The sequence below is a fragment of the Rhinichthys klamathensis genome, unplaced genomic scaffold (genome assembly GCF_029890125.1).
Source record: "Rhinichthys klamathensis goyatoka isolate OS25496 unplaced genomic scaffold, OSU_Roscu_1.1 h1tg000207l_1, whole genome shotgun sequence".
NCBI classification, from domain to species: Eukaryota; Metazoa; Chordata; class Actinopteri; order Cypriniformes; family Leuciscidae; genus Rhinichthys; species Rhinichthys klamathensis.
In genome coordinates, this window is record NW_026606732.1 from 95,001 (window position 1) to 122,500 (window position 27,500).

Here is a 27,500-nt window from a genome sequence, read left to right on the forward strand (position 1 = left end):
GACATTACTAAGACAACACAACCTGTCATAAACATGACATAGCAGATTAATGATCAAACTTAAGAAACCACTTAGCTTTATGGGTTAACATTACATTAAACTGTCATGTGGTTGGTGTTGACATTGGGTGTCATGAGGCATTATAACTGTGTCATGAATATTTTTCGTGACCTCGACTACAGTGGCACAAATTGAATTTGTCATTAACATGTTATAACGGCCTCATGACAGCTAATGTCAAAACCAACCACATGACAGTTTAATGTAATGTTAACCCATAAAGCTAAGTGGTTTCTTAAGTTTGATCATTAATCTGCTATGTCATGTTTATGACAGGTTGTGTTGTCTTAGTAATGTCAAGTTGTCATGACAAAGACACTGACAGGTTATGATGTATTGGTTTATGTCAAGGTGTCATAAAGACATCTCAAACAATGTCATAATTGAGTGAATGACACTTAATGACAGTTGTAATAAACATGCATAAACCTCCTTCATATTCATGACGTGTCATGTCATGGTTATGAAGGTGTCATGTCAGTCTTAAGCACACCCCGTCAAGTAGAGTTTTACCGCATGATCTATTGGACAGTGTGATTTCGTCAGTGTTGACAGCGGTGCAACAAGTCTGAGCTTTCGTTATCAATGGAGAAAAAAGCAGACGCACTGAAATGTCATAACTTAAATCTTTATTTGCCACACCAAACAAAAACTAATTTGTAACAGTTGATGTCAAAAAAAAAAAAAAAAAAAAGAAGAGAAGAGAACAGCATCTGTATAACACAGCCTAGAAAGATTTCCGTCTGGCGTCTTAAATTTACAAAAGCTCTGGTGAAGAAATGTACAAAACCTAGCTTCCGCATCTACAGTTATCTATAAAGAAATATACAAATGTCCTACTAAACACCTTTATTGCTCTAAAATCCTCCAGCAGTCTGGCACCGTGTGAAAGCGTCGTCTTAAAGCTGTTTTTGAGAAGACAATGACATCATATACATAAAAACGTGAGCTTTTTTTTTTTTAGGCACAATGGGATGCAACGTTGGCACAGTCTCTCCAGGCCCACCGGAGCGAGTGACGACATCACCACCGCACCAGCAATGGCACACTTGTGTTTCTTTACAAGCTTGGCCAAACAAAACAGGGGAAAAAAAGAAAAGAGAAATCCCTCATCACAGGAGATTACACAAAACAGAGGAATCTGCATCGAGCTCGAGTCGCTTGCGGTCGCGTGTAGAAACGTCCCCATTGGTTAAAGAAGCAGGATCCCTTGAGATCGACTCAAAGTAAGAGGAATGTCCTTAAAGCAATTAAACAACGCCCCGTACGAAGTGCATATCTCCTTCAAAAATACAGTATAGCTCTACTCTCGTATAAAAATATCAGCTCGAGAACACAAGACACTGTAAAAGAGGGCATTACTGAGAAACGAATGTGGATAACAGTCCTTTATATATAAAAGACAAATTACCTTGCCAATTAAAAGAAAAGTGAGATTCCCTAAAGAGTGAAGTAGCTTTTGCACAGCAAAACTCCTCGATCATCTAGCGGTTTAAATCTTGATCTTCATTAAACAGATGTTTGTTTTCTTCTTAATGATTGCTTAAATGAGGTATTTCTATTCGTTTGTTTGTCTGATATGATATGCGTGTAATCCCATACAGCAGTTCTGTAATGCTACGGTTGACAGTGTGTAGAGAGTAATAAAGAAATCCCAAACCAAGACGAACAGAAAGGCACTGTTGATCTCCCAAACATATATATATATATATATTATTGATCATAGTTTAACATTTAGAATAAAGCAATAGATCGGGACATCAAACGCATATAAATAAACGTGAACCAAAAGATCTACCGAACGCAGATCTACTTAACCAGTCAGGATATTTTGTGTCTTTTGAAAGTAAAATGCTGAATAAAATAACAGTAACACACATCCTTGGGCACCAGCAGAAGACTAATATAAAAGCATGTGGCAAAATTGTATAAATACAGTTGAACACACACTATATTTCTATATAATATATATATTTTCCATTCTTTGGGACAAGAAGAGCAGAATTCCTTTTGGTTATGATGAGATAGTGTGTTCTCTGTGTGAGTGTGTGTTAAGGTGCAGTCATCAGGGGCTGACAGCAGAAGCGTGGCGTTTCCCACTAACTCACAGAGAACCTACAAACACACAACGCAGAAGCAGAGATGAGGAACACGTCAGACACCGGACATGCATCAGTGGGCCGGCCGCAGGTGTGTGTGCGGCAGGCGGTGGGAGAGAGAGTGTGTGTGTTCACGTCTGCGGTCAACAGGTGTGTGTGGCGTCTACAGGGGGTGGGACAGAGTGTGTGTGTGTGTGTGTGTTCACGTCTGCGGTCTACAGGTGCTGTTTACAGGGGTCCTGTTCTGCTTTTCTTCAGTGTGTAATTGATACGTCACTTATGCTCTCTTTGTTGTTGTTTTGTTGTGATGTCAGCCACTATTTTTGATTGTATTATGATATGTTGATAATTTAACATGTTATGTGTGTTTGTGTTATGTACGCATCTACGGTGGAAACAAATTTCCTCTCGAGGACAAATAAAAAAAATCTATCTATCATTTTCAGTCAGCTGGTGAAATGGTGGGGTTGTGTGACGTCGTTCTATGAAGGCGTGTTTTAGGGCAGTGCTGCGGGTCTACTGGCCCATAGTGGAAACGTAACTTGATTTTGGGCTCGGTGTTTGAGGTCCGAGGCTATTGGCCCCGCCCCGACCACGGAAAAGCGGCTGATGTATCATGAGGAGTATTCATTTTGTTTTGCCTGTGTGTTTTTTGACTCCCAAAGTCACGGTAGTCATTGACTTGGTATTATATGAATTACCAAACGCCTGCGGTTTCAGCTAAAAACCATCTTTACGGTTCCACTGAAGAAAATAAGATATCTACATCTTGGATGGCTTGAGGGTGAACTAGCCCTTTAAAGGAGACGTAGCACCAAAACCAGAATTTCAGTCAGAGTACGTTTACACGACCCCTTTTTTAAATAAAAACGTAAAACTTTGTATGCGTTTTGGCCGTTCGTTTACACGACAGCGGCGTTTTGGGCGCCTGAAAATGCTACGTTTTGAAAACGGGGTTCAAAGTGCACGTTTTTGAAAACGGTCTCCGTATAAACAACAAAAACGTGAATCTGTGAAGATGATGACGTCATGCACATGTATTACGTGTTCAGTCTATAGTGTTTCATCGCCATCTACTGGCCTGGCCGCAGAATACAGCGTTTTTAGGCGTTTTTGCGGATCCGTGTGAATGGGGATCGTTTTGACAATGTCTGTACACGGAAAACTCAAAAGGAAAAACTTCTCTGTTTTAAGCATATAATTGTGGTGTAAAGATAGAGGGTGGAAAATCATGACTATTTTTGCACCACAAAATAAAAGCATGGCATGACCCTTTCAATGTTTATTGTTAAAAAACGGCATATCCTCCTGAGACCCAGAAAAAAAAAGTTTATTGAATTTAGTTTTTTTCCATGTCATCACACTGTTTAGAGCACAATAAACAAATGGTAAAAAAACATATATATAAAATAATATTTTATTCATACGTTATGCTATGTCCTCTGTAGTGGAAGCCAGGACTAAGTTGTTTAAAAAATAAAATGACATGAAATTATATGTATAGCCAAAAACAATGGGATTTTTTTTTTCAATCACCAATACATTTTGGGGTTTCAGGATTTTTTCAACCAAAATTTGTATAAAGATTATTCTCAACTATGTTATGAAAGAAATAATGGAATGAATTGATACACCATTTTACTTTTTGCAATATGTGGGTAAAATAGTGGGTATCTATACACTGTATCTAATTTGCACATTAATGTGTTCTTGGAGCAACATTTAAATAATAATATCTAACATTTCATAGGAATATTGATGTATAATTTATTTCCATATTCACTTGTTGTGTCTCCCAGAATGCCTGATAAACATGATTTTAGTCCTGATGTCCTCTACAGTGGACACGTTTCAAATCAATGCCCTGTTCTGTAACAGAACGTTTTTTTTTTTTTTGAAACCCCGTAACATTTTCCTGAGATGTTGTTTTATGAAATACAATTTGAAAAGTAGTCCAATTTATATTATAATTACACTATATTATCATATTTCCATAAGAATGCTACATTTGATCACTAAATTAATCTCAGACATTTTTAAAGACCAAGGAGAAGTTGCTTTCATGGTGAAACCTCCGAACATTTGGTATCTCTGAAAAGTCCTGAATGTGCTCTTTACAGGACACCCAGGTTGTGTCATGTGACATGTATGATGTCAGAGAAATTTACTAAAATATAATGTCCACTACAGTGGACAAAAGTCTATTCTTGGGTCCCAGGAGGATATAGATAATTACACAATTTTCAGGTCAGTAAACTGTATCCTCACTCCTAAATTGAAGACAGCTGACCACTATGAGAAACGCATTATCGTGCAGTGCGTGTGTCTGACCTCTGAACTCTCTCGAGGATGTGGCTGATCATGCGGTCTGTGACACCAGGACAGAGATCCTCAGCCACATGCAGACTCTTCTCCAGCTCCTCCAACACTCCTCTCGTCATCTCATCGTCTCGCTGCTGGGATTTCAGCTGGAAAAAAAGCCACACAAACTCACTTCATAACCAAGGTTATTAAAGTTTTGCATTTTTCATTAGTTTTTATTTTTATTTCGTTTTGACTTTTTGTTTTCAAATTCAGTTTAGTTTTAATTCGTTTTTAAAGTGGGTTTGCTAGTTTAGTTTAATTTTTTGAAAATGGTCAGTTTTAGTTTAGTGTTTATTAGTTTTAGTGTTAGTTTGAGTATTTTTTTGTAATTTGGGTTATTTGTCAAGATTCAAAAAGGTCTGAAAAAAGTATTGTGTAATAATAACTCAACAAAAACATACAATTTTAGAAAACGTATTCAACAATAACACCAGTAGCTACATTAAATGTACATATGGGCACAAATATGTAAACAGTCTACACAAGACTCCAGTGAGTGCAAAATGTGTAAGTGACGTGTGCCAGGCAAAAACCTAAATAGCCAACAGACTAAAGAAGACACTTGAACAGCATGTATTCAACACATTTTTGTGTTTGTATTAGTATTATTTGAAGTTAACATTATAAAATACGTAGACCTACACCACAAAACTAGTTGAGGATAAATTATTTAAAATTTGGCAATTTCAGCATGCCTTGAAATATAAATTCTCAGAAAGTGCATTAAATTAATCCTCAATTGACCGGCAACACATCCAACATGCAGATGCATATCCTACGGCACCATCCCGAAATCAATTTAGTTGGAGTACAGAACACAACCCAAAAGCAGCAGCCTACACTGCCTAGTATAGTTTAATAATTTGCATAGTTATTATTGTTCTTTGGTGTTTAGATTATACAGGTTTTTCCTAATGTTGTTTAATAAAAATACCGGTACTTTTTTTCTTCTCTCAATCTCTTTTTTTCACCACAAGCTCCGCCCCCTCAAGCCCCGCCCCCGTGATAGAATCGCGATACGAATCGAATCGTGGGTTTGGTGTATCGTTACAGCTCTAGTAAAGAATGCGAATATAATAGGCCTACTTTAAAGCAAAACAAAGAAAGAAACGTTTATAATCCCCTTCGAAAATGGGTGAGACGTGAGTGAAGATTTGGGAAAAGAAACAAGAGATTCCATGTCCAGTGGAATAACTAACAGAATATTGTTAAATTCGCTGATTATCGGAGGACCAGATCGCAAAACAGAATTTAAAGCTTAAATATATCGGCTCACGCACAACTCTCTCGTTCGTCACCAATCCAAACGTTTGGCTGCGAATTTGCGAAGCTATTATTTATTTTGTAAACAAAGTTTTGTGTGCTTTACTCGTGTCATAATATTCATGTAAATCAGCATTCACATACAAAAAATGTGTTTTTTATTTCATCTGACCTCTAGAACGTGAGAAGACTAGGTCCCCTACCTCAGAAAAAACAGGAGCCATGACGGTGGTTAAACTGACGGACTTCTTCTGCACTTCTTCTGCCTGAAGGGAGGCGAGCAAAAGACACAGACGTGTTCTCGATTAACCAGTTTCAGAATGTTTTACATTGAATATCCAAATCTTCATTGAGAACGAACCATTCCGTTGGGCTGCTTCTTTTCTGGCTTCTTCTTTCGAACGGTTGTGAAGGACCATTCAGGAGACGATTCATTGTCCTTACTGTTGCTCTCTCTGTTAGGCACACACACACACACACACACAATTAGACCATCAAGAACACATCGAGATGCTCGGCTCAGGGTAGTTTGATCAATTTAGGGTGTGTTCACACTAGGGCTGTCAAAATGGCTGAAAAGCTAAATTCAAATTTCTTTCTTAAATATTAGCAAAATTCAAATTATATTCGAATTCTAAAGGCAATACTTAATGTTAATGTTAGAGAACAAAAGTGCTGTTGTCTCATATGCCCACAAGAGGGCGCAAGCGAGCTCAATAAGCAAATATAAACCAAATCAAGCATCACATCTTTTATTGAAATGATTCCCTTTTTAAAGTGCATTAACTTTTGAAACAATTGTTCTTGAATAAAATATAATTTACTTACTAAGATTTTTCAACATTGAAAATAATCATAAATGCATATTAGAGTGATTTCTGAAGGATCATGTGACACTGAAGACTGGAGTAATGATGCTGAAAATTCAGCTTTGATCACAGGAATAAACTACATTTTACAATATATTAAAATAGAAAAGAGTCATTTAAAATTGCAATAATATTTAACAATATTCCTTTTGTTGTATTTTTAATCAAATAAACACTCCTTGGTGAGGAGAAGAGACGAAGTCTGGCCATTGATTCTATTGTGATCCTTCATTTTAAACAAGATCTAGAGAGAAACTACTTAGTGGCATTAGGCATTTTAGTGATGAAAGCAGGGTGTGCACTGCAAAATGGGTTTCCTTATTCAGGACTGTGTTGTGAATGTATTTGTGTGCTTACGAGTCAGAGTCAGAACTGGATTCTCCATCACTGTGTCCCTCGGCTTTCCAGCGCTTCAGTCTGTCGATGAGGTCGGAGAGGTGGGACGTCTTCTTGGCATATTTAATTATGAACTTGTGCTTCAGAAGCTCCTTTGCTGTGGGCCTCTGAGAAAGGAAGATATAATGACATTTTATTACTGTTATCACTTTACAAACACATCAGTATAAGTTTGTGTTGCACCCTTTCTATGCTGGCAGCAACGGCTCAAGATACTGGCAGTGCCACAGTATTCACAGAACAGCACAGTACTAAACACTAGAGGCTTTCGCACCGGAGGAACCGTTTCATAGTTCCTACAACTATTGGCGGAAGTTCCCAGAGTTTGGCGCGTTCGCACCGCAGGAACTGGGAATGATTTCAGTTCTAGGAACTCCTTTTGGAGGAACTAATTTAGCTAATAACTAATCTAACCCTAACCGTCCTACCCTAGAGTCGGCCTAGACCAGCGCTATAGGAACTGTCCGTGACGTCAGTGTTCGCTGATTGGCCGCGAAACACCAGAACACGCCATTTTTAAAAACACACAGATTATAGCCTATACATTTACTCCAGAAACTAACTCTACGAACATGTAAAACACTGATAGATGAGCCTCTCAACCTTTACACTGAGGAGAAAACCCAACGTGACTTTGAGGAGACCTAGAGAAACATGATTATGTGTTTCTGCTCAGCTAGCGTGGATCAGCCACACACACACGCTAATAACTCTTCATTAGGTCGACTTTGTGTATAACAGCTTTATCTGATAACGTATTAAACAGATCGTACACTAATGAACACGGAGAATGCGAGCGCTGCCGTTCTCAGCGACGTCTAAATAAAAGTCTCAACAACGAGCGTGTCTCACGTCACTCAGAGTTCATGCTAGCGCTGCGAACGCAACCAGGAAAACGTTCCTACGGGAATCATTAGTTCTAACCGAGGAAGAAGTATCTAAACTTCTCCTCTCCAGTCATCCTACCACCTGCCCTCTAGACCCCATCCCCTCACACCTTCTACAAGCCATCTCTCCCACACTTCTACCAGCTCTCACACACATTATCAACTCATCCCTCCACACTGGCATTTTCCCTACAGCATTTAAGCAGGCTTGGGTAACTCCTCTGCTTAAAAAATCAACATTAAACACATCACTTCTAGAGAACTACAGACCTGTCTCTCTCCTACCATTCATTGCGAAAACACTTGAACGAGTTGCTTTTAACCAAGTATCATCCTTCCTGTCTCTGAACAACCAGCTGGATGTCAACCAATCAGGCTTCAAGAAAGGACATTCAACTGAGACTGCATTGCTGTCAGTCACGGAAGCCCTGCGGATCGCAAAAGCTGCTGCCAAATCATCAGTTCTCATTCTACTGGACCTGTCTGCTGCCTTCGACACTGTGAATCATCAGATCCTCTTGTCCACCCTCTCATCACTGGGCATCACTGGAACCTCCCTCAACTGGTTTGAGTCCTATCTCACAGGTAGGTCCTTCAAGGTCACATGGAGAGGTGAGGTATCCAAAGCACATCAACTGACCACAGGCGTTCCTCAGGGTTCAGTTCTCGGACCGCTCCTCTTCTCCATTTACACCACATCACTGGGACCTATCATACAGGCACATGGTTTCTCTTACCATTGCTATGCTGATGACACCCAGCTCTACCTCTCATTTCAACCAGATGATCCCACAGTAGCTGCACGGATCTCAAGCTGTCTGGCGGACATCTCGGCATGGATGAAGGAACATCACCTGCAGCTCAACCTGGCAAAGACTGAGCTTCTCGTCCTCCCTGCTAATCCGTCTCTACAGCACGACCTCACTATCCAGCTTGATTCATCCTCAATCACCCCATCAAGGTCGGTCAGAAATCTTGGAGTAATCTTTGATGATCAGCTGACCTTCACAGACCACATTACAAAGACAGCTCGATCATGCAGGTTTGCTATGCACAACATCAGGAAGATCAGGCCTTTCCTAACTGAGCATGCAACACAACTTCTCGTCCAGGCCCTGGTCATTTCTAGGCTTGATTACTGCAATGCTCTTCTGGCTGGACTTCCATCATGTGCAACTAAACCTCTACAAATGATCCAGAATGCTGCAGCTCGTCTTGTCTTCAACGAGCCCAAAAGGACCCACGTCACTCCTCTGTTCATCTCTCTGCACTGGCTACCACTCGCTGCTCGCATCAAGTTCAAGGCTTTGACGCTTGCTTACAGATTGACCACAGGTTCAGCTCCCTCATACTTCCACTCACTACTACAAGTCTACATCCCTACCAGAAGCCTACGATCGGTCAATGAGCGACGGCTCGTGGTACCATCACAGCGGGGCACAAAATCACTCTCCAGAACATTCTCATTCACGGTACCATGCTGGAGGAATGATCTCCCCACCCTCATCCGGAATGCAGAATCCCTGACATCATTCAAAAGACAACTGAAAACTCATCTCTTCCGGGAGCACTTAACATAAAAAAAAAAAAAAAAAACCTTTCCTCTAAATCCTCGCTTGCCTGGCTTATGCTACTCCGAGCTATGTCTGAACTTTGTATTTTGAGCACTTCTTGCGTTGTTTTTGCCTCTTCACGATGACTCGCTTGGTTTAGTCCTCAGTTGTAAGTCGCTTTGGATAAAAGCGTCTGCTAAATGACTAAATGTTCTCGGGTCTCCATCCTGGCGGCTCGTTCCTAGAACTATCCGGTGCGAAAGCCCCTCATTCTTACATGTGAAAGTCACTTGTGGAGTGTGTGCCGTTCGCACAGAATACCAACTACCCTTTAATGCACATTATAAGCGAACCACATGATCTTCAGCTCGTGTGATGATCTGAGTTCGGTGGACTTCAGAGGTCTGGGTTTGTTTGTAACGGTCAAAGATGCGGTCTAGAGTTCTTTGAATCAACACATGGAGGACGTTAAATGCCAGTTTCACTTTATTTTCAATTCTCCCAAGCCAGGAAAGTGCCAGGTGCTCACAGGTGCCAAAACATAAAAAAATAAAAAAAAAATAAAAAAAAAATATATAAAAAACTTCCGGTATTACAATTCAGTCAGAGTACTCAGCAGATACTGCACTCACTATTAGGCCTGTCACTTTACGTTCGAAAATCGATTGCACGATCGATCGGACCAATCAACACAAGTTTCAAAAACAAAAATAGGGAATCGATTTTAACGGCCTTTTTTTTTTTTTTTTTTTTTTTTAAATGTGTTTTAGGAGGACAGATCAATACAGCACACAGATCATGTAGGATGCTGGACAATAACACTGTCTTTTCTATTCACCAAATGCTTTTTAATATTCGCTATTACTTCAATGCAAGTGAACAACCGCGCCGTTATTTGTTGCGTAGTGACGAGTGTGTGTGTTCAAGTAAGCCAGATATGCGCAGATTCTGCAATACGCTGTATTTAATATATCATGAGGATCACGAGTTGCGTATTTGCACTAAATCCGCACAGATTTGTCTTACACGAACTTCCCCAGCAAAGCGAGTAAACACAGAAACGCCAGATTGGCTCGTGATTTGACAGCGTTTCCCGCCAAAGTTCATTTTTACCCGCATTCGGCGGGTCGAGGGAGTTAATCTCAATCCCTGAATGTTGCGCTCCTGTTTGTCATTGTGCACGAAACTTCACGCCAATAAATCATCAGGAATATTGCTGACTCGTGCGTCTCAAGCGCCCTCTTTACGCTCGTCCTAATGCCTGTTAGGTGTCCGTAGATTTGCCTAGATTTGGTGTTGAAAATGGAAACGTCTTTAGACATGGAAAATCGATTTTACAATCAATTCAATGAACACTTATGTCTCAAAAATTGAACAGGATTTTTTCACAAAAGTGACAGCCCTACTCACTACCACCAGTCACAAAAGAAAACCTTTTTTTCTCTAGACCACTTCCTTATGTGAGCATTTATACCCATGTGTACTACCATTTCTCAGCAATCATAACATGGGAAATATCAAAAACCATAAACATGTGTTAAAGGTCAAATAACCCAATTTCATTCAACACACACATTTAAATACACAGCTTCAGTTCAACACTAATTATAAAAAGTATCATTATAATTATACCAATCAACCATTATACACCAATACCTTCATCAAACAATTTCACCCCTTACCCCCCATACTTGGTATCTCCCACTCCCATGAGGCAAAGCCTGACAAAACTCCATTCCGGTCTTTTACTCAAATCAAGATGGCCGCCACCATGTATGCTGATCCAGGTGATAGTCAACAGTTTGTAACAAGCTTAAATGTCCACGAGGTTAGTGCTCAGGTGGCCAGTCTGAGGCACAACAGTCTAGTTGTAGGTGTATGTTTGGGTGAATGTGTGTGGAAGCCATCTCTCCCTTTGCAGGTACCTCAAGGTAAATAAAGATTTTAAAAACCCAAGTATGTGTTCCGGTGATTCTAGACAGGGCTAACAAGGGGAACACAGGGATCAGAGGTCAGCTCTGTGACAGTAACACTCAGATTTATTATAGCAAACATAACGGTTTCAACAAAACAGCCTCTGCAATGATGCTTCCAAATAATGTACCGGTAAGTGTTATTGCGATACTATAAGGGTTATTATAGTTCACTAGCAACAACAACTAAATGATTGATAACATCTATAATGATTAATAAGCCATTGATGTCTGGGTGCTCTTAAGTTATGAAGATACTGGACAAAACGACATTTTGGCATAATTGTGTGTGTTATTGTTCATTCAAGTGCGAAAGAGAACTGTGTTCTGGCGCGCGGTCTGTGGATGCGCATGATACTGGCGCGCGTCTTTCTGTGAGTCGCTGTCAGGACATTCACAGGTTGTGCGCTCTCTTTTGACTCGTCACGCATAAATGGTTTAAAAGCATTGGCACGAATAAGAGCGGGATCATAACACTAGCCAAAGGATGACAAAAAAATAAGAGATGCTGCGTTAATTGCGTTCACAGCCCTAATTTGTTTATTTCATATAAAATCGCAGCATTTTGCGTCATATAATCGCACAGGCTTGACATTGCAATTGCGAAATGATTAATCGTGCAGCACTAGTGTAATCCAGGCCTAATCAGTCCCTCCAGGATTTCACGATTTTTTTATGTGATTTTTGCGATCAAAATGACTGCTTTTGTGGTGGTAATTTCCAGAAATTTGTGAATTTTTTTTTTATAAAAAAAAGATCTTAAAAAAGATTTTTATATTTTATAATTAGGACATCACATTTACCATAATAGTATTATGTCAGAAGCACAATAGTCATACATGACACAAATCACAAACAAAATGCATAAAGCTTGTTTATTTGGTCTAATAATTTTTTTTATTTATTGTGCTGTAGCCTATTGTTGTTGCTTGATTAACATTAACAACAGCAGGTAAATTAGGTTACTGTCACTTTAAGACCTACTACAGTAATGACAAACGTCCCAATCAGTCATTACTGATTGTTTTACTTGCCAAGATGAATACTTCAGAGTTGCCAACTTTTGAGTTTTGCTTGGAGTGAGATTTGTTGGTGGGGGTTTGTAGGCTCACGTGCCGTTTGAACTGACGCGCTACAGCGATCTGTCACATTTAAAAGCACCAAAACGTTGGAAATATTGACAGAATCTGACAGCTGAGAATTTGTTCCATATCAAAAGTAACCTTCTCTGTCTAGTCTGTCGGTGTCAGTGTCCTCTTTCTCCGCGATTTTTTCTCTGCGTGAGAAAATGCAGAGGTAGTTAAGTAGTTATGAGCCTGAACTTGCTTATAGTAATTCGGAAATTAGTGCACATGAGTGAAAAAAAAAAAATACAGCACAGAAGAATATCTAATTTAGCGTGAGATTTCTTTGTTGAGCGTGAGGCCGTGAGATTGAGGCTGAATGCGTGAGTGTCACGCCAGATGCGTGAGAGTTGGCAACCCTGATTTTGAAGTAATTGTAGCTATGTGTATTTGTTCAATCGCTATAAAGAGAATTCAATATTCTAACTAGGCCGACAGGCGGTGACACGCAGTCAGTCAGTCACACACACACACACACACACACACACACGCAGTCAGAGACAGGCTGTTACTCGACTGGCTGAAATTAGTTCTCTTTCACGGTATACTGCGCTTTTAATAATTCTTTTTAGTACTATCGAGCATATCATACTTTTTGTTATGTCATTCAATCATGTTAAACGCGGTAATAAGTTTGCCGTACTGCCCAATGAAAACCTGGGCGCTTATGTGAGAGGGCAGGAGAGACGCTTTTTCTTTCGCCATGTTTCTGACAGACCGCTCACAGACATCACGCGTGCGCAACATCTATTCTGTACCCACGTAAAAATGCATTGAAACTTTAATTAACTAGAGATATTTCAATTGGGTGATTATGATTTATTGTTTTGTGAGGACTTTTTTTTTTTTTTTTGTGATTATTTTGCGGTTAAATTAGGAATTATGCAGGATTGCAAAAAAATGCAACATTTTGTTGATTTTGCGTTGTATTCAGCGATCGCAGAATCGCAAAAAACTGGAGGGACTGATTAATAGGGGTGGGAATCTTTTACCATCTCACGATTCAATTCGATTCCGATTCTTGAGGCCACGATTCGATTCAAAATCGATTTTCGATTCAAAAAGATTTTTGATTTAAAACGATTCGATTTTATCCATAATGATTTCTAATCGGGTTTCTGATCATGATCTACTCTCATCTGCTTTGCTATACAGAATGACAAACGGAGACCAGTGTTTCCTCTAGGATTTTTTCCAGCTGTGGTGGCAGGCCCATTTCGCCAGGGGGAGAGGGCGTGGCCCATGAGTGATATTCCATTGGCCACGCCCCCCTTACCCCAGGTGTTTAAACCTCCCCTAAGCATTATAACATTATAACATGAAAGGCTCGAATAAGAGCGGCAAAGCGATTATGCGCATCCCGTGCGCAGAATGATGCACTTGAAGCAACGCGAAGTCACAGCGCGCAGCGCTCCGGATTGAAAAGTTCAAAGCACACAGACTGATCTCATGAAATGGCGTATGTATGACACGCCAATTCGTATTTCCATTTTTGGCGTGCTATCAACACGCATAATCGCTTTTCAGCGTGTTTATCAACGCCTTTGACTTAACGTTATATTACTGTATTATGTATATATAAATATATGACCTACCCCAACCCCGTCCCTAAACCTACCCGTCACTGGGGTTAATACCATTTATGAGTCTTCTCCTACCATCCTAGGAAAAGAAATATCGCTCCACAGATGTAGATATAGATTTTGCTTCGTTTCGCTCGGACATTTAACGGCGTACACATACACGCGGAATCACTCGGACGTTTAATGGCGTAGACATACACGCAAAAGATTTCGGCGTGGACATACACGCGGATAGCTCATAATGCGTATAGATAACACGCCACTTGAATTGAAAGTGGCGTGTATGTTTACGCAAAGTCATGATGTCATGTTGAAGCACAAAACGAAGAGATTATATCTGTCTATCTATGCTTAATGTATTATATATATGCAACAGTTTATTGAGCATTTTCTTTTAACAGTTTTGAATTTCAGAAACAGTGCGCATGAAGAACAATTCATAGCGCTCTCCAGTGCTGTAATCTAACAGACACCCGGGAGAAAGGATTATGATTTAGAAAACGCTATAACGCGACGCGCTGTGTGAATGCTGAATGGAGAATGACTGAGGAGAGATGAGTTTCTATTAACTTTAACTAACGACTTAAATATTCATTTTTACCTCACATTATGCTATTGAATGACTTTAGAAGTCTTGGAATATAGTGTGAACACTTTATGGTGCTTTACAATGTTTTTTATGCCTTTAGCTTAACAATAACACAATAGTATACACATTAATATCGGACCTCACTGAGAGGCTGCAGCCGTGGCGGGATTATTTTAGGTGTGGCGGCCGGCCACGGCAGATGAATGTAGAAGCATCATATTTAGAAGCATCAGAAGCTTCATAGAAGCATCCACATTTGCTTCCTTTGATTTGCCGCTCACGTTCAAAAACCTACTGCGTGCATGACGTCCGGACGTCCCGTATAGGCTATAGTTACAAAAATGGAGGCGAACAGCCAGCTGATTTTATTTATTTATTAAATCGATTCTTGAACATTTCAGATCGATTCTGAATCGTTGCAAATGAGAATCTAGATTCTTCTGTGAATCGATTTTTTGGCACACCCCTACTGATTAATAAACGAATTCAAAGTATTAAAAAAACTACAATACCATCACAAAAATACTAAAATAACACTTGATACTACTTAGTATTGTGATACTTTAGCTGGTATGCCAAAGTTAAGATACTGTGACAACTAAGGGTGAAATCGATTGAAATTAAGTCACAATCTCGAACTTCGAATTTAAAAATGGAATCGTCGATGCTGTCACGCCCCCATGTCACGGAAAAAAACCCGCGTGTTGAAGTGCTGCGATTCAACCTCCTCTAACTTAGCTACAGCCAGTCAAAAGATAGCATGGCAACTGCAGATGCAGGAGACCCATCGACACAACTTGAACCGTCTACTCTTTTGTTGAAATCACCGGTGTGGAAGTATTTTGGATTTCCAGTGAGTTATGTTGTCAACGTTCGCGTTTCAAAAAGCTAGTTTTCAAGCTCTGCTATGTGCGTGTACTAGTGATGCAATGGTCGGCTTTTTTTCCAACCCGCGGGTCCCGCTTTTATGAAATTATTTGGCCCGCCCCAGCCCGCACCGCACCACTGTATCTATTTTTACAACCCGCCCCGCCCCGCACCCGCGACCGTTAAATAGACATAATACTAGGCATTGTAATGTAAATGAAAACAGCCTTTATTTCAGCCTGAAAGTGCTTGGAAACATCGCCCTGTAAACTGGCAACAAGAGACGATTATGAATATGAATCATAAATCAGGCCATATTAATAAGATACTAATTAACATTTTCAACATTTACAAAGCAGCGTTTGTATTCATCTAATAGGCTAAACCATTTTTTATTTCTTAGACCCCCCACAGATGTCTTGACATGCTGGAAGTGCCCGTTTTGTGGCGCTACTGTTTGTATATTTTTCACACGAGTTGCACTTCAGGTAGCCGATACTACTGTTGTCTCCTGCCGCAACTATTTCTGAGAACAGCTCCCAAACATTAGATTTAGCAGCCTAACCTTATTTTTCTTTTCAATTTAATCAGGTAAATTCCCGACCTCAATTTCTCCCGCTCCTCGTCTTCCATCTTCACTTTTATTTCTCCGTTGTTGTTGTCGTGGCTGGCGGCGGGAGCTGCGGAGCTGCTTGGCGCGCCGTTTTCGTGACGTGTCACGTGACGCCAAATGTTTATGGACCTCACGCAAGCATTCGTATTGTAACCTTATCAAATAACCTAATAAAATACGAAAATAGATATTCCCAAATATTTAATATAGGCTGGAAATTGCAAGCAACATACATGGATTAAAAAAAAAAAATAATAATGACCCGCCCCAACCCACCCCGCAAATAAAGTGACAATTTCTTTACCCGCCCCGCGGGTTACGAGTCGGCCCGCGCATCACTAGCGTGTACCATTTTCTTCCACTGGCAGCACGACTAACATGGCAGGGCATCTCCCCAAAAACATAGATTTATCTGTTAAATCAACAACTGTTTGTTTGTTTTGTGAACTTGAATGTGGTCATCTGCCTGTTTGCGAGGCGGCTTTATGTATGTGATACATAATTCCGTCATGTCACGACTCCTGAAACGTGAGAGCAGCGCGCTTGACGATTGCCTTGTGCAACCCATTTTGAGAGACAGAGAGAGAGAAGACGCGGCACCGCTGAACACTCACGCTGTTTGTGAAATTGCATTTCGCAGAGAGTTTAAAATGACTGATTTGATTTTATAATCTGCACGGTATGGCAGGTTATGGCAAAATATGGCAGGTTATATTGCTTAAGTTTCCAATTGACTAAAGATATACGGTATTATATTATATTATAAGCACTTTATGTTGTTAATAAATGTTTTAAATTTGACAATGTAGTGTGGTACATTGCGAACAAAGGTCAGATATTATATTGCATAAAAGTATATTCTAAAAATGGCATAGCAACCTGTGCTTTAAAAAAAAAGAAGAAGTAAAAATCGAGAATCGAATGGAACCGTGACCTTAGAATCGAAAATTCAATCGAATCGAAGATTTGGAGAATCGTGACACCCCTAGTTTAAGTACATCATTCCTAAATCAGAAAGCAATGCTTTAGCTGTGCTTACAAATGTAGGGTCTTTGTTGAGACAGGAGTCCACGAACTCCTTGAAGATCTTGGAGAAGTCTCCGTTGAGGGTGGGTGGCGTGTTCTTGGGGATGTGGAAGAGGACTCGCATGGGGTGCATGTCTGAGTTCGGCGGCTCGCCCTTGGCCAGCTCAATGGCAGTGATCCCAAGAGACCAGATATCAGCCTGAGAGCAAAACAAACTGCTTTATGAGGTCCGACACAAACCGAGCAAGCCATAATAAAATGACTTTCAGAATAAAGCAAGAAGGAGTGAGTTAAAAACATCATTGCTTTATAACCGTACTTTAACACAATGAAAGCATCTCAAATAATAATAAAGGAATTTGTAGACGTCATCATCTTTACATATAAAAAAGAAACATATTCTCTTTTTGGGCATCCTTATGCTGTTTTAAAGATTAACATCGTAAAGCATGAATAAAATAACCGATTAGCTTGTTGGAGGAAGTAAAGTTTATGTGCGATAAAACACTGTGATTGTATGTTAAAGTACAATATGACAAAACACGCTCGCTAGATAAAAATCACATATTTTTCTTTCAAGTTTAAAGGTAGATTTTTGCTCCTTAATTTAACAGTTAATTTAAACTACTCTTACGGTCAGAACACGACAAACACAAACATCTCACAAATCTGAGGTAGAATCTTCTAAACATTTATAATGATAAAATATTTATATATTTTATTATTATAAAAAAAAAAAACATCAAAATATGCACAAGTAAACTTATATAAAATCCTTTTTGTCCCCTTTGTCTCCTTGTCTTGTCCCCTAAAAATAAATATCTTAATAGTCAAATTAATTTCTTAGTTTCTACATGTGCTAACGGGTAAAACAGGTTTGTGTCGTCGCAATATTAATATTTTGCGTTTTGTCTCTTAGAAACGCACATTTGACAGTAGCTTGAGTTTGGATACAGATTTATGTTCATTTACAAAAACAGTAACATCTGTAAAAATTTTAACAACGTTATTTTTGTATGGTAAATGTAAATATTCTGACAGTTTGAGTTAAGACTTTTATTACAATTAACCATTGGTCATCTATAGAATCATACCTTTAGATCATGATAATAACAGGTAAAAGCACACATATTGCACCTCACCATCATGGTAAAATATAGTTTCTATGGTATTAGTTGTGACAAACAATAGCCTAAAGACAAATGCTACAGCTTAATAACAAAAATCATATTCCATTACACCTTTAATACATCTCTACATTAATAATATAATAAAATTCGATATGAACAGCCCACATTTCTGCCACAATCCCATGGTGCAGTTAGCGTAACTAAAGTAAATCCATGGTGAATGATGGTGATTTGTAGATTGAAAAGCCTTGGGACTGTACAGTGTTTGTCCGCGCGGTTTCATCTGGCTTTAAATCTCAGAGACATTCGTGTTCTTCGCTGAATTCAAGCGCTTCTCACTGGATCTCACAGCGCTGTTCAGTGGTCACGTGACTGATCAGAGAGTAAACGAATCTGCCGCTTTAACATTGAGCCGAGCGGATAAATGGTCTGTGTGGTGAAGTTGATGCATAAACCGATCAACATTTGTTTAAATAATTTTTATTGCAATAATTATCACCCAGCCCTAAATGATATGTATGTTTATATATGGATACGTGTCAACACTTTAGCCTTTAATAACTGCACTGAGCTTCATTTTTCTTAATAATTAGTGGTTTGCATTACAACACCGATTTGAGCTCTCACACTCATTATGGCCCTGCTCTATAAAGAACGGTGTGATTATGGAATCATAATCAGGGAGTTGAGATGATAAACAAGCCTGCTGCAGGTGTATAAGCGGGTTAAAGTAGATTAAGCACAGAGGGACTTACCTTTGAGTCATAAGCAGACTGTTGGATGACCTCTGGTGCCATCCAGAACGGTGTACCCACAAACGTCTCCCTTTTGATCTGTGTGTCTGTCAGCTGTCCCGCCACACCGAAGTCTGCCAGCTTCACCTCTCCAGACTCAGACAACAGGACGTTGGCGGCTGTAACCATGTAAAGATAAGAGACAATGAAGAAAAACAGACACAGAAACTTTGAATCATCAAAAACTGATGAATTTGGCAAGTGGGGCATAAACGACATACCCAAAATAAAAAGGTTCCTGATCAGAAGTCATTCTGAATGGACACAAACATATATTTAGAAAGCCAACACTTGAGAGTTTACCGTTCAAGATTAATATGGAGATATACAAGCTCAAACATAAAAACTAAAATATTAAATATATATTTTTTAAATGCATAAAATATTATGAGGCTGTGTTGTATCAACTAAGAAACACAATGACCCTGAAGCCAGAAGTCTACTCGTACTTCTGAGGATGTTGAATGTTATCTCTAAAACTATGAATTTTATGAAACATTTTTTAAGACTATGTCATGTGAGTTTTTAGAGATAAGATGCTAATAAGATATTTTATTGCCCTGTAAATGCCCATTTGCAGTCTATTGCCTAATGTCTGGTGAGGAGAACTGCCCCTATTCATGTTTCTATTGTTCTCACTCGACGAACCGGTTTGTTCACAGAGAGCCGCTTCACAGACGTGAACCAGTGCAGACTTAAGTCCTTTTTGGGCATCTTATCGCACTTGAATCAATGAGAGCGTGATCATTGGAAAATAAATTAATTGTGTTTTAAGAAATATGTTCATTTTGACAGCCCTAAGATATAACGTTGAGAAGATATGAATATGAGCAGGGGTGGATATGTAGGCTATGCATAGATGTACATGGGAATGTTATTGTTTTAATTGTTTTTTTTATTTATGCATATTGTTGTGTTTTTCTGGTGTCCTTGTGTGTGGCGTATAGTGAAGCCAAAGACAAATTTCCACTTGTGGACAATAAAGGAACTAAACTAAACTATAAATAACGTGAACGTAGTGTAGGGGTGGGCGATTTGAGCAAAAATTCATATCACGATATTTTTCACTGTCCGGACGATATCGATGTTATATTGCGATATGAGAAAAAAAAAATTGGAATCACATTTTAGTACACCTTAGTTAAATTACAGGCAAAATATGTATTTTAACCATATAACTAGAAAAAGATTAGGGATTTAATTGGACATCTTTAAAAAATCTTTTTTTATTCTGCCCTTGTTTTTCTCAAAAAGTGCAAACGTGCAACATGAGGTCGGCCTGAATTCACTATTTCACTTGCTATCTCTTTCCACTTTTTATTTTGCGGGGGTCAAAATAATTCCTTCGCTAATAATTCTTAAGACGAGTAACACTGGAGTTCGGTTTATCGAATACATTATAATCAATAAATATGAAATAGTGTGATTTCAGAGAGGTTTGACACTTAGGCCTAATTGAAGACAACATTATGTTAACCGAGAAGTTTTTGTATACTGACCAAAAGAGAGAAGTAGGCTACATACATCCTGCTAATTCAGTGGTGAGAATTTAATTGTTTTTATTTATATTGTTGTCCATTTATCGAACTTCCATACCTCTTATATAATAATTATATATTAATAATGCTTGGACACACTCGCTATCGCTTGCGGAGTTCGCTTCGCTTTTTTCCAGTCCGGCGCCTCATAGACAGACACTGTGTGTGTGTGTGTGTGTGTGTGTGTGTGTGTGTGTGTGTGTGTGTGTGTGTTTGTGTGTGTGTGTGTGTGTGTGTGTGTGTGTGAGAGAGAGACGCGTGAGTGACCGAGACGGAGTGACAGAACGAATACACTACATGTTTTAAATAGCGTAAAAAAATAAATGAATAACGAAACGCATTATGTGGCGGCCGGTGTTAATCATGTGGCGCACCGCCACGAATTAGTCCATGTGTGGGAAACACTGGACTGTTACCATGCTCTCTGTGTTTGATTATTAATGCCTGTTCATCACGCGAGTTGGACACAGAGGAAAAGGTTAAACGTTCAGCCTCGATTCTGTATCGTCATTAGTAGGCCTAGTGTTAAAAGTTGTAAAGAGTACCAAATTGAACAAAGCAATATAACTGAAAAATTTGAATTTATGAATATCAAAAGTAGGGGTGGGCGATATGGCAAAAATATCATATCACGATTTTTTTCAGGAAAATCACAATTTACGATTTTATCACGATTCTTTTTCATGTTGGTTTTACTATTTTGCAAGTGATTGAGCATTACAGCCAAACTAATGTCCCTATTTAAAAAAAAAAGCCTTATAGGTAACAAAAGAAAAAAGAATGGCAGACATTTAGGCCAAAGTGGCGAAGATAAAAATCTTTATCATTATTTTCTTTGTTATTAAGAATTAGGAACAAAGATACACATTAAGCATACACAACTTAATATACAAATGAAATAAACAGTGCTTTATTTTTTCAGCTACAGTAGGGGTATTTAACAGTAGCATTGAAGAAAGTAATTTGGCTAAATGAACAAATACGAAAATAAAACACAACATAGACTTCACTGTATAAATTATACATTGATTATTATTAAAGCTACTACTAAAGTTCTCAGTCAAGAGCAGTGAGTGATTTCCTCTGTGTTTTGCTGTTTTATTAACATTAAAGGGATAGTTCTCCCAAACATTTTAATTGTCATCATTTACTCTCTCAAGTTGTTTTAAACCCGAATAAGTTTCTTTCTTCTGTTGAAAATGAAAGTTATTTGTTAGAATGTGGCTAACCAAACAGTTGCTGTACTCCAGTGACTTCCATAGTATATGTTTTCCTACTATGGAAGTCAATGGGGACCAGCAACTGTTTGGTTAGCCACATTCTTCCAAATAACTTTTATTTTCAACAGAAGAAAGAAATTAATACAGGTTTGGAACATTAGAGTGAGTAAATAATGACAGAATTTTTATTTTTGGGTGAACTATCTCTTTAAGGACAAGCGGCAGCTTGTTTACTAACTGGCTACTGTCACTTTAAGAGCTGCACGCGACGCGTCTAATATACACGCATTTGACAAGCAGATTTTCGCTCATTTTTTTTCTGTTTGCTTTCACTTTAGACATAACCAACTTTGTTTATGTAAACCTTGTGTGTATTTGACAATATTAGCGCAATAAGACTCGAAAGATAACTTATAACGTAGTCCAGTAAACAGACGCTGTTAGACAGGCTTTTAGTGCCCGTGTGCTTCGGGTGTATGCGCTCAGAAAGCACTCGTCAGAACAGCGCATCAGCAGTGAATTACATGTTTAACCAGCGAGGCTTTAAAGCACATGCAAATAATGAACTTCTGTGAACTGCAGTGTCCCGTTCCTCTGCGTTAACATTTGTTGTATGTAGGGATGCACGATATAGGATTTTGGCCGATATTCGATATGCCGATATTTTCAAACTAATTTTGCCTGATGCCGATACCGATGTATTTGTATTTTTTTTAAGTGCAAAAAAAGCTTATTAAAGCTTCTATTAATGTTCTCAGTCAAGAGGAGTGAGTGATTTCCTCTGTGTTTTGTTGTTTTATTAACATTAACGGGATAGTTCTCCCAAAAATTTAAATTGTCATCATTTACTCTCTCAAGTTTCTTTCTTCTGTTGAAATTATAAAAAGTTATTTGGAAGAATGTGGCTAACCAAACAGTTGCTGTACTCCAGTGACTTCCATAGTATATTTAAGCACCAGAAAGAAATGAATCCAGGTTTGAAACAACATTAGATAGACAGAATTTTTATTTCTGGGTGCAGTATCTCTTTAAAGACAAGCGGCAGAATATTATTACTGTCTCTTTAAGAACTGCACGCGACGCGTCTAATAGACACGCATTTGACAAGCAGATTTTCTCTGTTTGCTTTCACTTTAGACATAACCAACTTTGTTTATGTAAACCTTGTGTGTATTTGACAGTATCAGCGCAATAAGACTGGAAAGATTAGTAAAGTATGCAGGCGCTGTGACAGGCTTTAGTTCCTGTGAGCGTCGGGTGTAACGCGCTCAGAAAAGCGGATGTTAGAACAGCGCATCAGCACGTGAATGACATGTTTACCTAGCAAGACTTTGTTCACATGCAAACAATGAACTTTTGTGAATTGCGGTGTCCCGTGAGTGTAACTCTACCTCTGCGTTTACATGTGATGTGATGTGAATGTACGTCGCGTTGTACAGTATGTTGAGATGAAGGCGCCAGAATTGAACTGATAGAATGCACGATACTATGATTTTTCTTCAAAAGCAGATAGTGGAGACATTTTAATCGTCCACGATCAAAAACCGTGAGACGCACGGCACACCCCTAGCTGGAAGTTTAAGTTGCTGGCGCTCATGCTTCGTTCGCGGTCGTCACGTGCGCATAGGAAACACGCCACCCTATCGGCAAGACTCATCGGCAGAAATATTCATATCGGCCGATGCCGATGATGGTCATTTTAAGCTTTTATCGGCCGATACCGATGTTGTCCCGATATCATCGTGCATCCCTAGTTGTATGTTGAGACGGAGCTCGGCGCCAGAACTGCAACTGATAGAATGCACGATACTATGATATTTCTTCAAAAGCAGATCGTGGAGACATTTTAATCGTCCACGATCAAAAACCGTGATATCGCACACCCCTAATCAAAAGGTATTCTCGGTATCGCAAAATCCATATCATGGTACAACATAATACCGGTAGTCACGTTGATATCGGTATAGCGCTAGGGCTGGGGCGGTAAGGATTTTTTCTAACCGCGGTTGAAAAGCAAGATATTCCCGCGGTATAGCGGTAAACCGCTTTAACCCCCCCCCGAAAAAAACGAGCACAATTTGAAAGAGTGCGATTTTCATTAAGCTGTAATTTGGCATGAACCAATCACTGAATAGATTTCCTAATTTAAGAATATTCTCAGATACATTCGCATTGAATTCATCATTTTCAGGAGAATACATTATGATGTTGAACGAAATGAAAGATGAACAGCTTTTCCAACATGTCTTAATTACAAAAATGATATTCCATATTTATGTTAACATAATATAATGTTATTTTTTATTTAATCTATGTCGATTATATGAAAAGTGAACACCATGAATAAGATAGGATCATAAGATGGGTCAGACATGATTTTGACCACTTTATTAAGTTTTGTTTTGTAGAAAGCCTTTCTTTAAATTAAATTTCGTTTTGTATAAATTGTATCTTAATTTTAATCACTGTTTCATTAACTAATTGCCTGGAATTATACAAATATAGCAGACATATAACCAGGACGATGTGGAAGCGACGGTGCGATCTCTTGCGCGTGAACTGGAGCTCGTCTCATAAATGAACCGAAACTTGTGCGCCCATCGGAGACGGAGTTCACTGCTGATATTCTGAGGATACAACATAGCCAATAGGCTATACTAGGGACTTTAGCCTTTAGATATCTGTGCTGCATGCGCAGTCTCCTTTCTAGAACAGCCAAGAGCTTTCTAGCCTCGCGGCAGCAGCGCCGCTTTTATAGACCTTAAAACTGATTAAAAAAATCAAAAAACGAAAATTGATCAAAAAACGTTGGTGCGGATGGATGGCGGACAGATGATGCGTTTTGTGCTGCGGTTCCGTTGCGGATGAAATAATAATAGCCCATCCGCGCATCTCTAATACGAATGTAATGCTATGTGTCATGGAACATTGCGCTCCCCAACTCGCGAAAGGGATTTGCTCCATCTTTTGATAAGTTTTGTTTAGAAAACCTTGAATCCAAGACACACTATCATTAGAAATAATCCATGTCATTAGAATCAATGAATCCATATCATTAGACACAACGTGCACACATGTGCAGGCCAATGTTTTTTTTTTTTTTTTTGGTGATGACGGTGACGAGCTCAGACCCGCGGTTGGAGTCACGTGACCGCGGTATTGCGGTAATGCGGTAACCGTCCCAGCCCTAATAGCGCTCACCCCTAACGTGGTGCGCATTGCGTTTCCAAATGAACGTTGAACTCACAGAACTTGCTGGAGTCCGTGAGAAGCAGCATTTACTGTGAACCAAAGCTGCATGTGTGTAAATGAATGTAGTTTCTCAAACTCAAACATCACAGCTCTTACAGGTGCTTGTAAATGCATGTCTAAATTGGTCAAAGTAAAAAAAAAAAGGTCCAACATTAGGAATACTTTTAGCTGTGTTTTTAAGTGCAATTGAGTAAGCTAACGCTGTCTAGATGGGGTTTTTCCTGAATTAAAAATATTTTGCCGGCTGCCAAAACGAATCTTTGTCCTGCAAAAGATTTATTCTGATAGCCGGTTGCTTTAAACACTTAAAAATATTCCTGTGACTGTGCAAGCGCTCTGTGAAGAGCATCAGAGGTTTCTATTTACAACGTTTTTGTAGCCAATCACAGACATATCTGTTGAACGTGTGAAAGCAAGAGCCAATCAGATGTGTTTAAGTTAGTCAGAATCTGCGAATCCTTTCATTATAACCAACAAAATATAAACACAATGTCAATACAAGATTCATTGCACATCTTTATTGATTATAACAGAAGTTTTTGCAAGACTGCAGATTTGTGTGCCTCACGTTGTAATTCTTTGTTCGGTTTCTGTATAGAATACATTTAAGCTGTTAACATTGCAGAGTTTCTGGATTGACAAGTGTATTTAAATGCGTAATTGAACCGATTGACCGTGAAAACCATAGCAATGGACGGAACAAAACAATCTGATATTATGTAAAGTGATGCAAATGATTAATTCTGCCACTTTTTCCACGCAGTGTGTTACTTTATTGTTCATTTTATTTACTTTCAAATTAGTCACTCAGTGACTTTTTGTAAATAAATTTACAGTTTTTTTTTTTTATAAAATAGTTTTTAAAAAAGCACTTTGTTTTATGATCTGTCCTGACAGTGAATATATTTTTTTTAGAGAATAAATAAGATAAGTAAATATTACAAACTGGTTCTTTGCATTAATTATAGGGGTGGGAATCTCTAGGCACCTCACGATTCGATTCGATTACGATTCAGAGGGCTGCGATTCGATGCTAAATCGATTATCAGAATCTTTTTTTTGTGTGTGTGTGACTATAAATACTTTGCTTTAAAAGTACAAAGTAATGACCCATAAAGAATTAACGTACAATATATTTTATTAACATTGCAAAGAACCAACAGGAAAATACATGTGTGTCTGAACTAGCAGCAGCATATTTGTAGTAAATTAATAATATAACAACGACCGGTAACGTTACAGCCGAGTGTTTTTCCTCCTCTGGCTGGAAACGTGTCATATGGCTTCATGTGTCTTGTTTCCGAAATATTTTAGTTTTACTCTACAAAGCTTACAACTAGTGTGGCTCTTGTCCAGCTCCTTTCCCCCTTCAACTTCAGAAGCCAAAATATTTCCACACGTCAGCTTTTAACGAGGAGGGTGTTTGGATTTGGCGCTCAGCCATCGCGTCCGCGTCTGTTATGTGCACGCCACAGACGGTCCGACCACTGCACTTCCGCGCTTCAGAGTTCCGTCTTTCGCGTTCCGTCAATATTACGTTATTATAAATATATTTCTAAATTTTTTTTTTTTTTTTGGAAAATCGATTTTTGACAATTGTGAATCGATTCAGAATCGTCCACATCCGCATCGCGATGCATCTAAGAATCGATTTTTCCCCCCACCCCTAATTAATTATGGATGTATTGTCAGTACTGGGCTCGCGGTTCACATGGGAAGATGACCATGTTCATCCGCCACCACCACCCAAAAATTATTTTGCAAAACTCTGCAAGAGAGAATGAGCATCTTACATATAATAAACCAATCCAACACATCTGCACTGGTCACTTATTTTGACATGACACACCACAACTGTTGTTTAAGGCTGTCTACACTGGACACTTAAAAGGAAACATTATAATCTGATTAACTGAATGGGTGCATAACGATGTTGCATCGCAATGTCTCGTTCGCTTTATGCATTTAATCATTGAAGGCCTAAAAGCAGCGAATTTTGGCTTGCACTCCTGTTCCCGAAGTTGAATGTCTTTTCATATGTAACGCGTCAATCATGATCCCAAACTCTTGCTATAGGTTGAGCTGGAAAGAGATCTGAGCGGGCCGCTCTCAATGTTTTAATGGTGCTTGAGGAGCTCAATGTTTACATTTTTGGGAGAGAAACCCATGAATGGCATAATAGTAGGCAATGAATGATAAACTGGGTTAAGATATTGTATTTTAACATAAAAAATCTTACATATCCTTTAATGAAACCGCAGCCTTTGATTTAATGATAATCGTGATTTGATAAGATATGA

At 38.9% G+C, this 27,500-nt stretch overlaps 1 protein-coding gene across 1 annotated transcript in view; it reads right to left on the reverse strand.

Moving 5' to 3' along the window:
• Window positions 1-2,033: 2,033 nt before the first annotated feature.
• The window catches only part of stk26 (serine/threonine protein kinase 26), a 40,741-nt gene continuing 15,274 nt past the window's right edge, over window positions 2,034-27,500 (reverse strand). The window contains exons 5-11 of the mRNA XM_056263526.1: window positions 19,152-19,309; window positions 17,280-17,465; window positions 7,013-7,158; window positions 6,148-6,241; window positions 5,990-6,052; window positions 4,491-4,627; window positions 2,034-2,175 (exon numbers count right to left, since the gene is read on the reverse strand). Of these exons, the coding sequence (XP_056119501.1) occupies window positions 2,160-2,175; window positions 4,491-4,627; window positions 5,990-6,052; window positions 6,148-6,241; window positions 7,013-7,158; window positions 17,280-17,465; window positions 19,152-19,309 (800 nt within the window). The 3' untranslated portion in view covers window positions 2,034-2,159. The remainder of the gene's footprint in view (window positions 2,176-4,490; window positions 4,628-5,989; window positions 6,053-6,147; window positions 6,242-7,012; window positions 7,159-17,279; window positions 17,466-19,151; window positions 19,310-27,500) is intronic.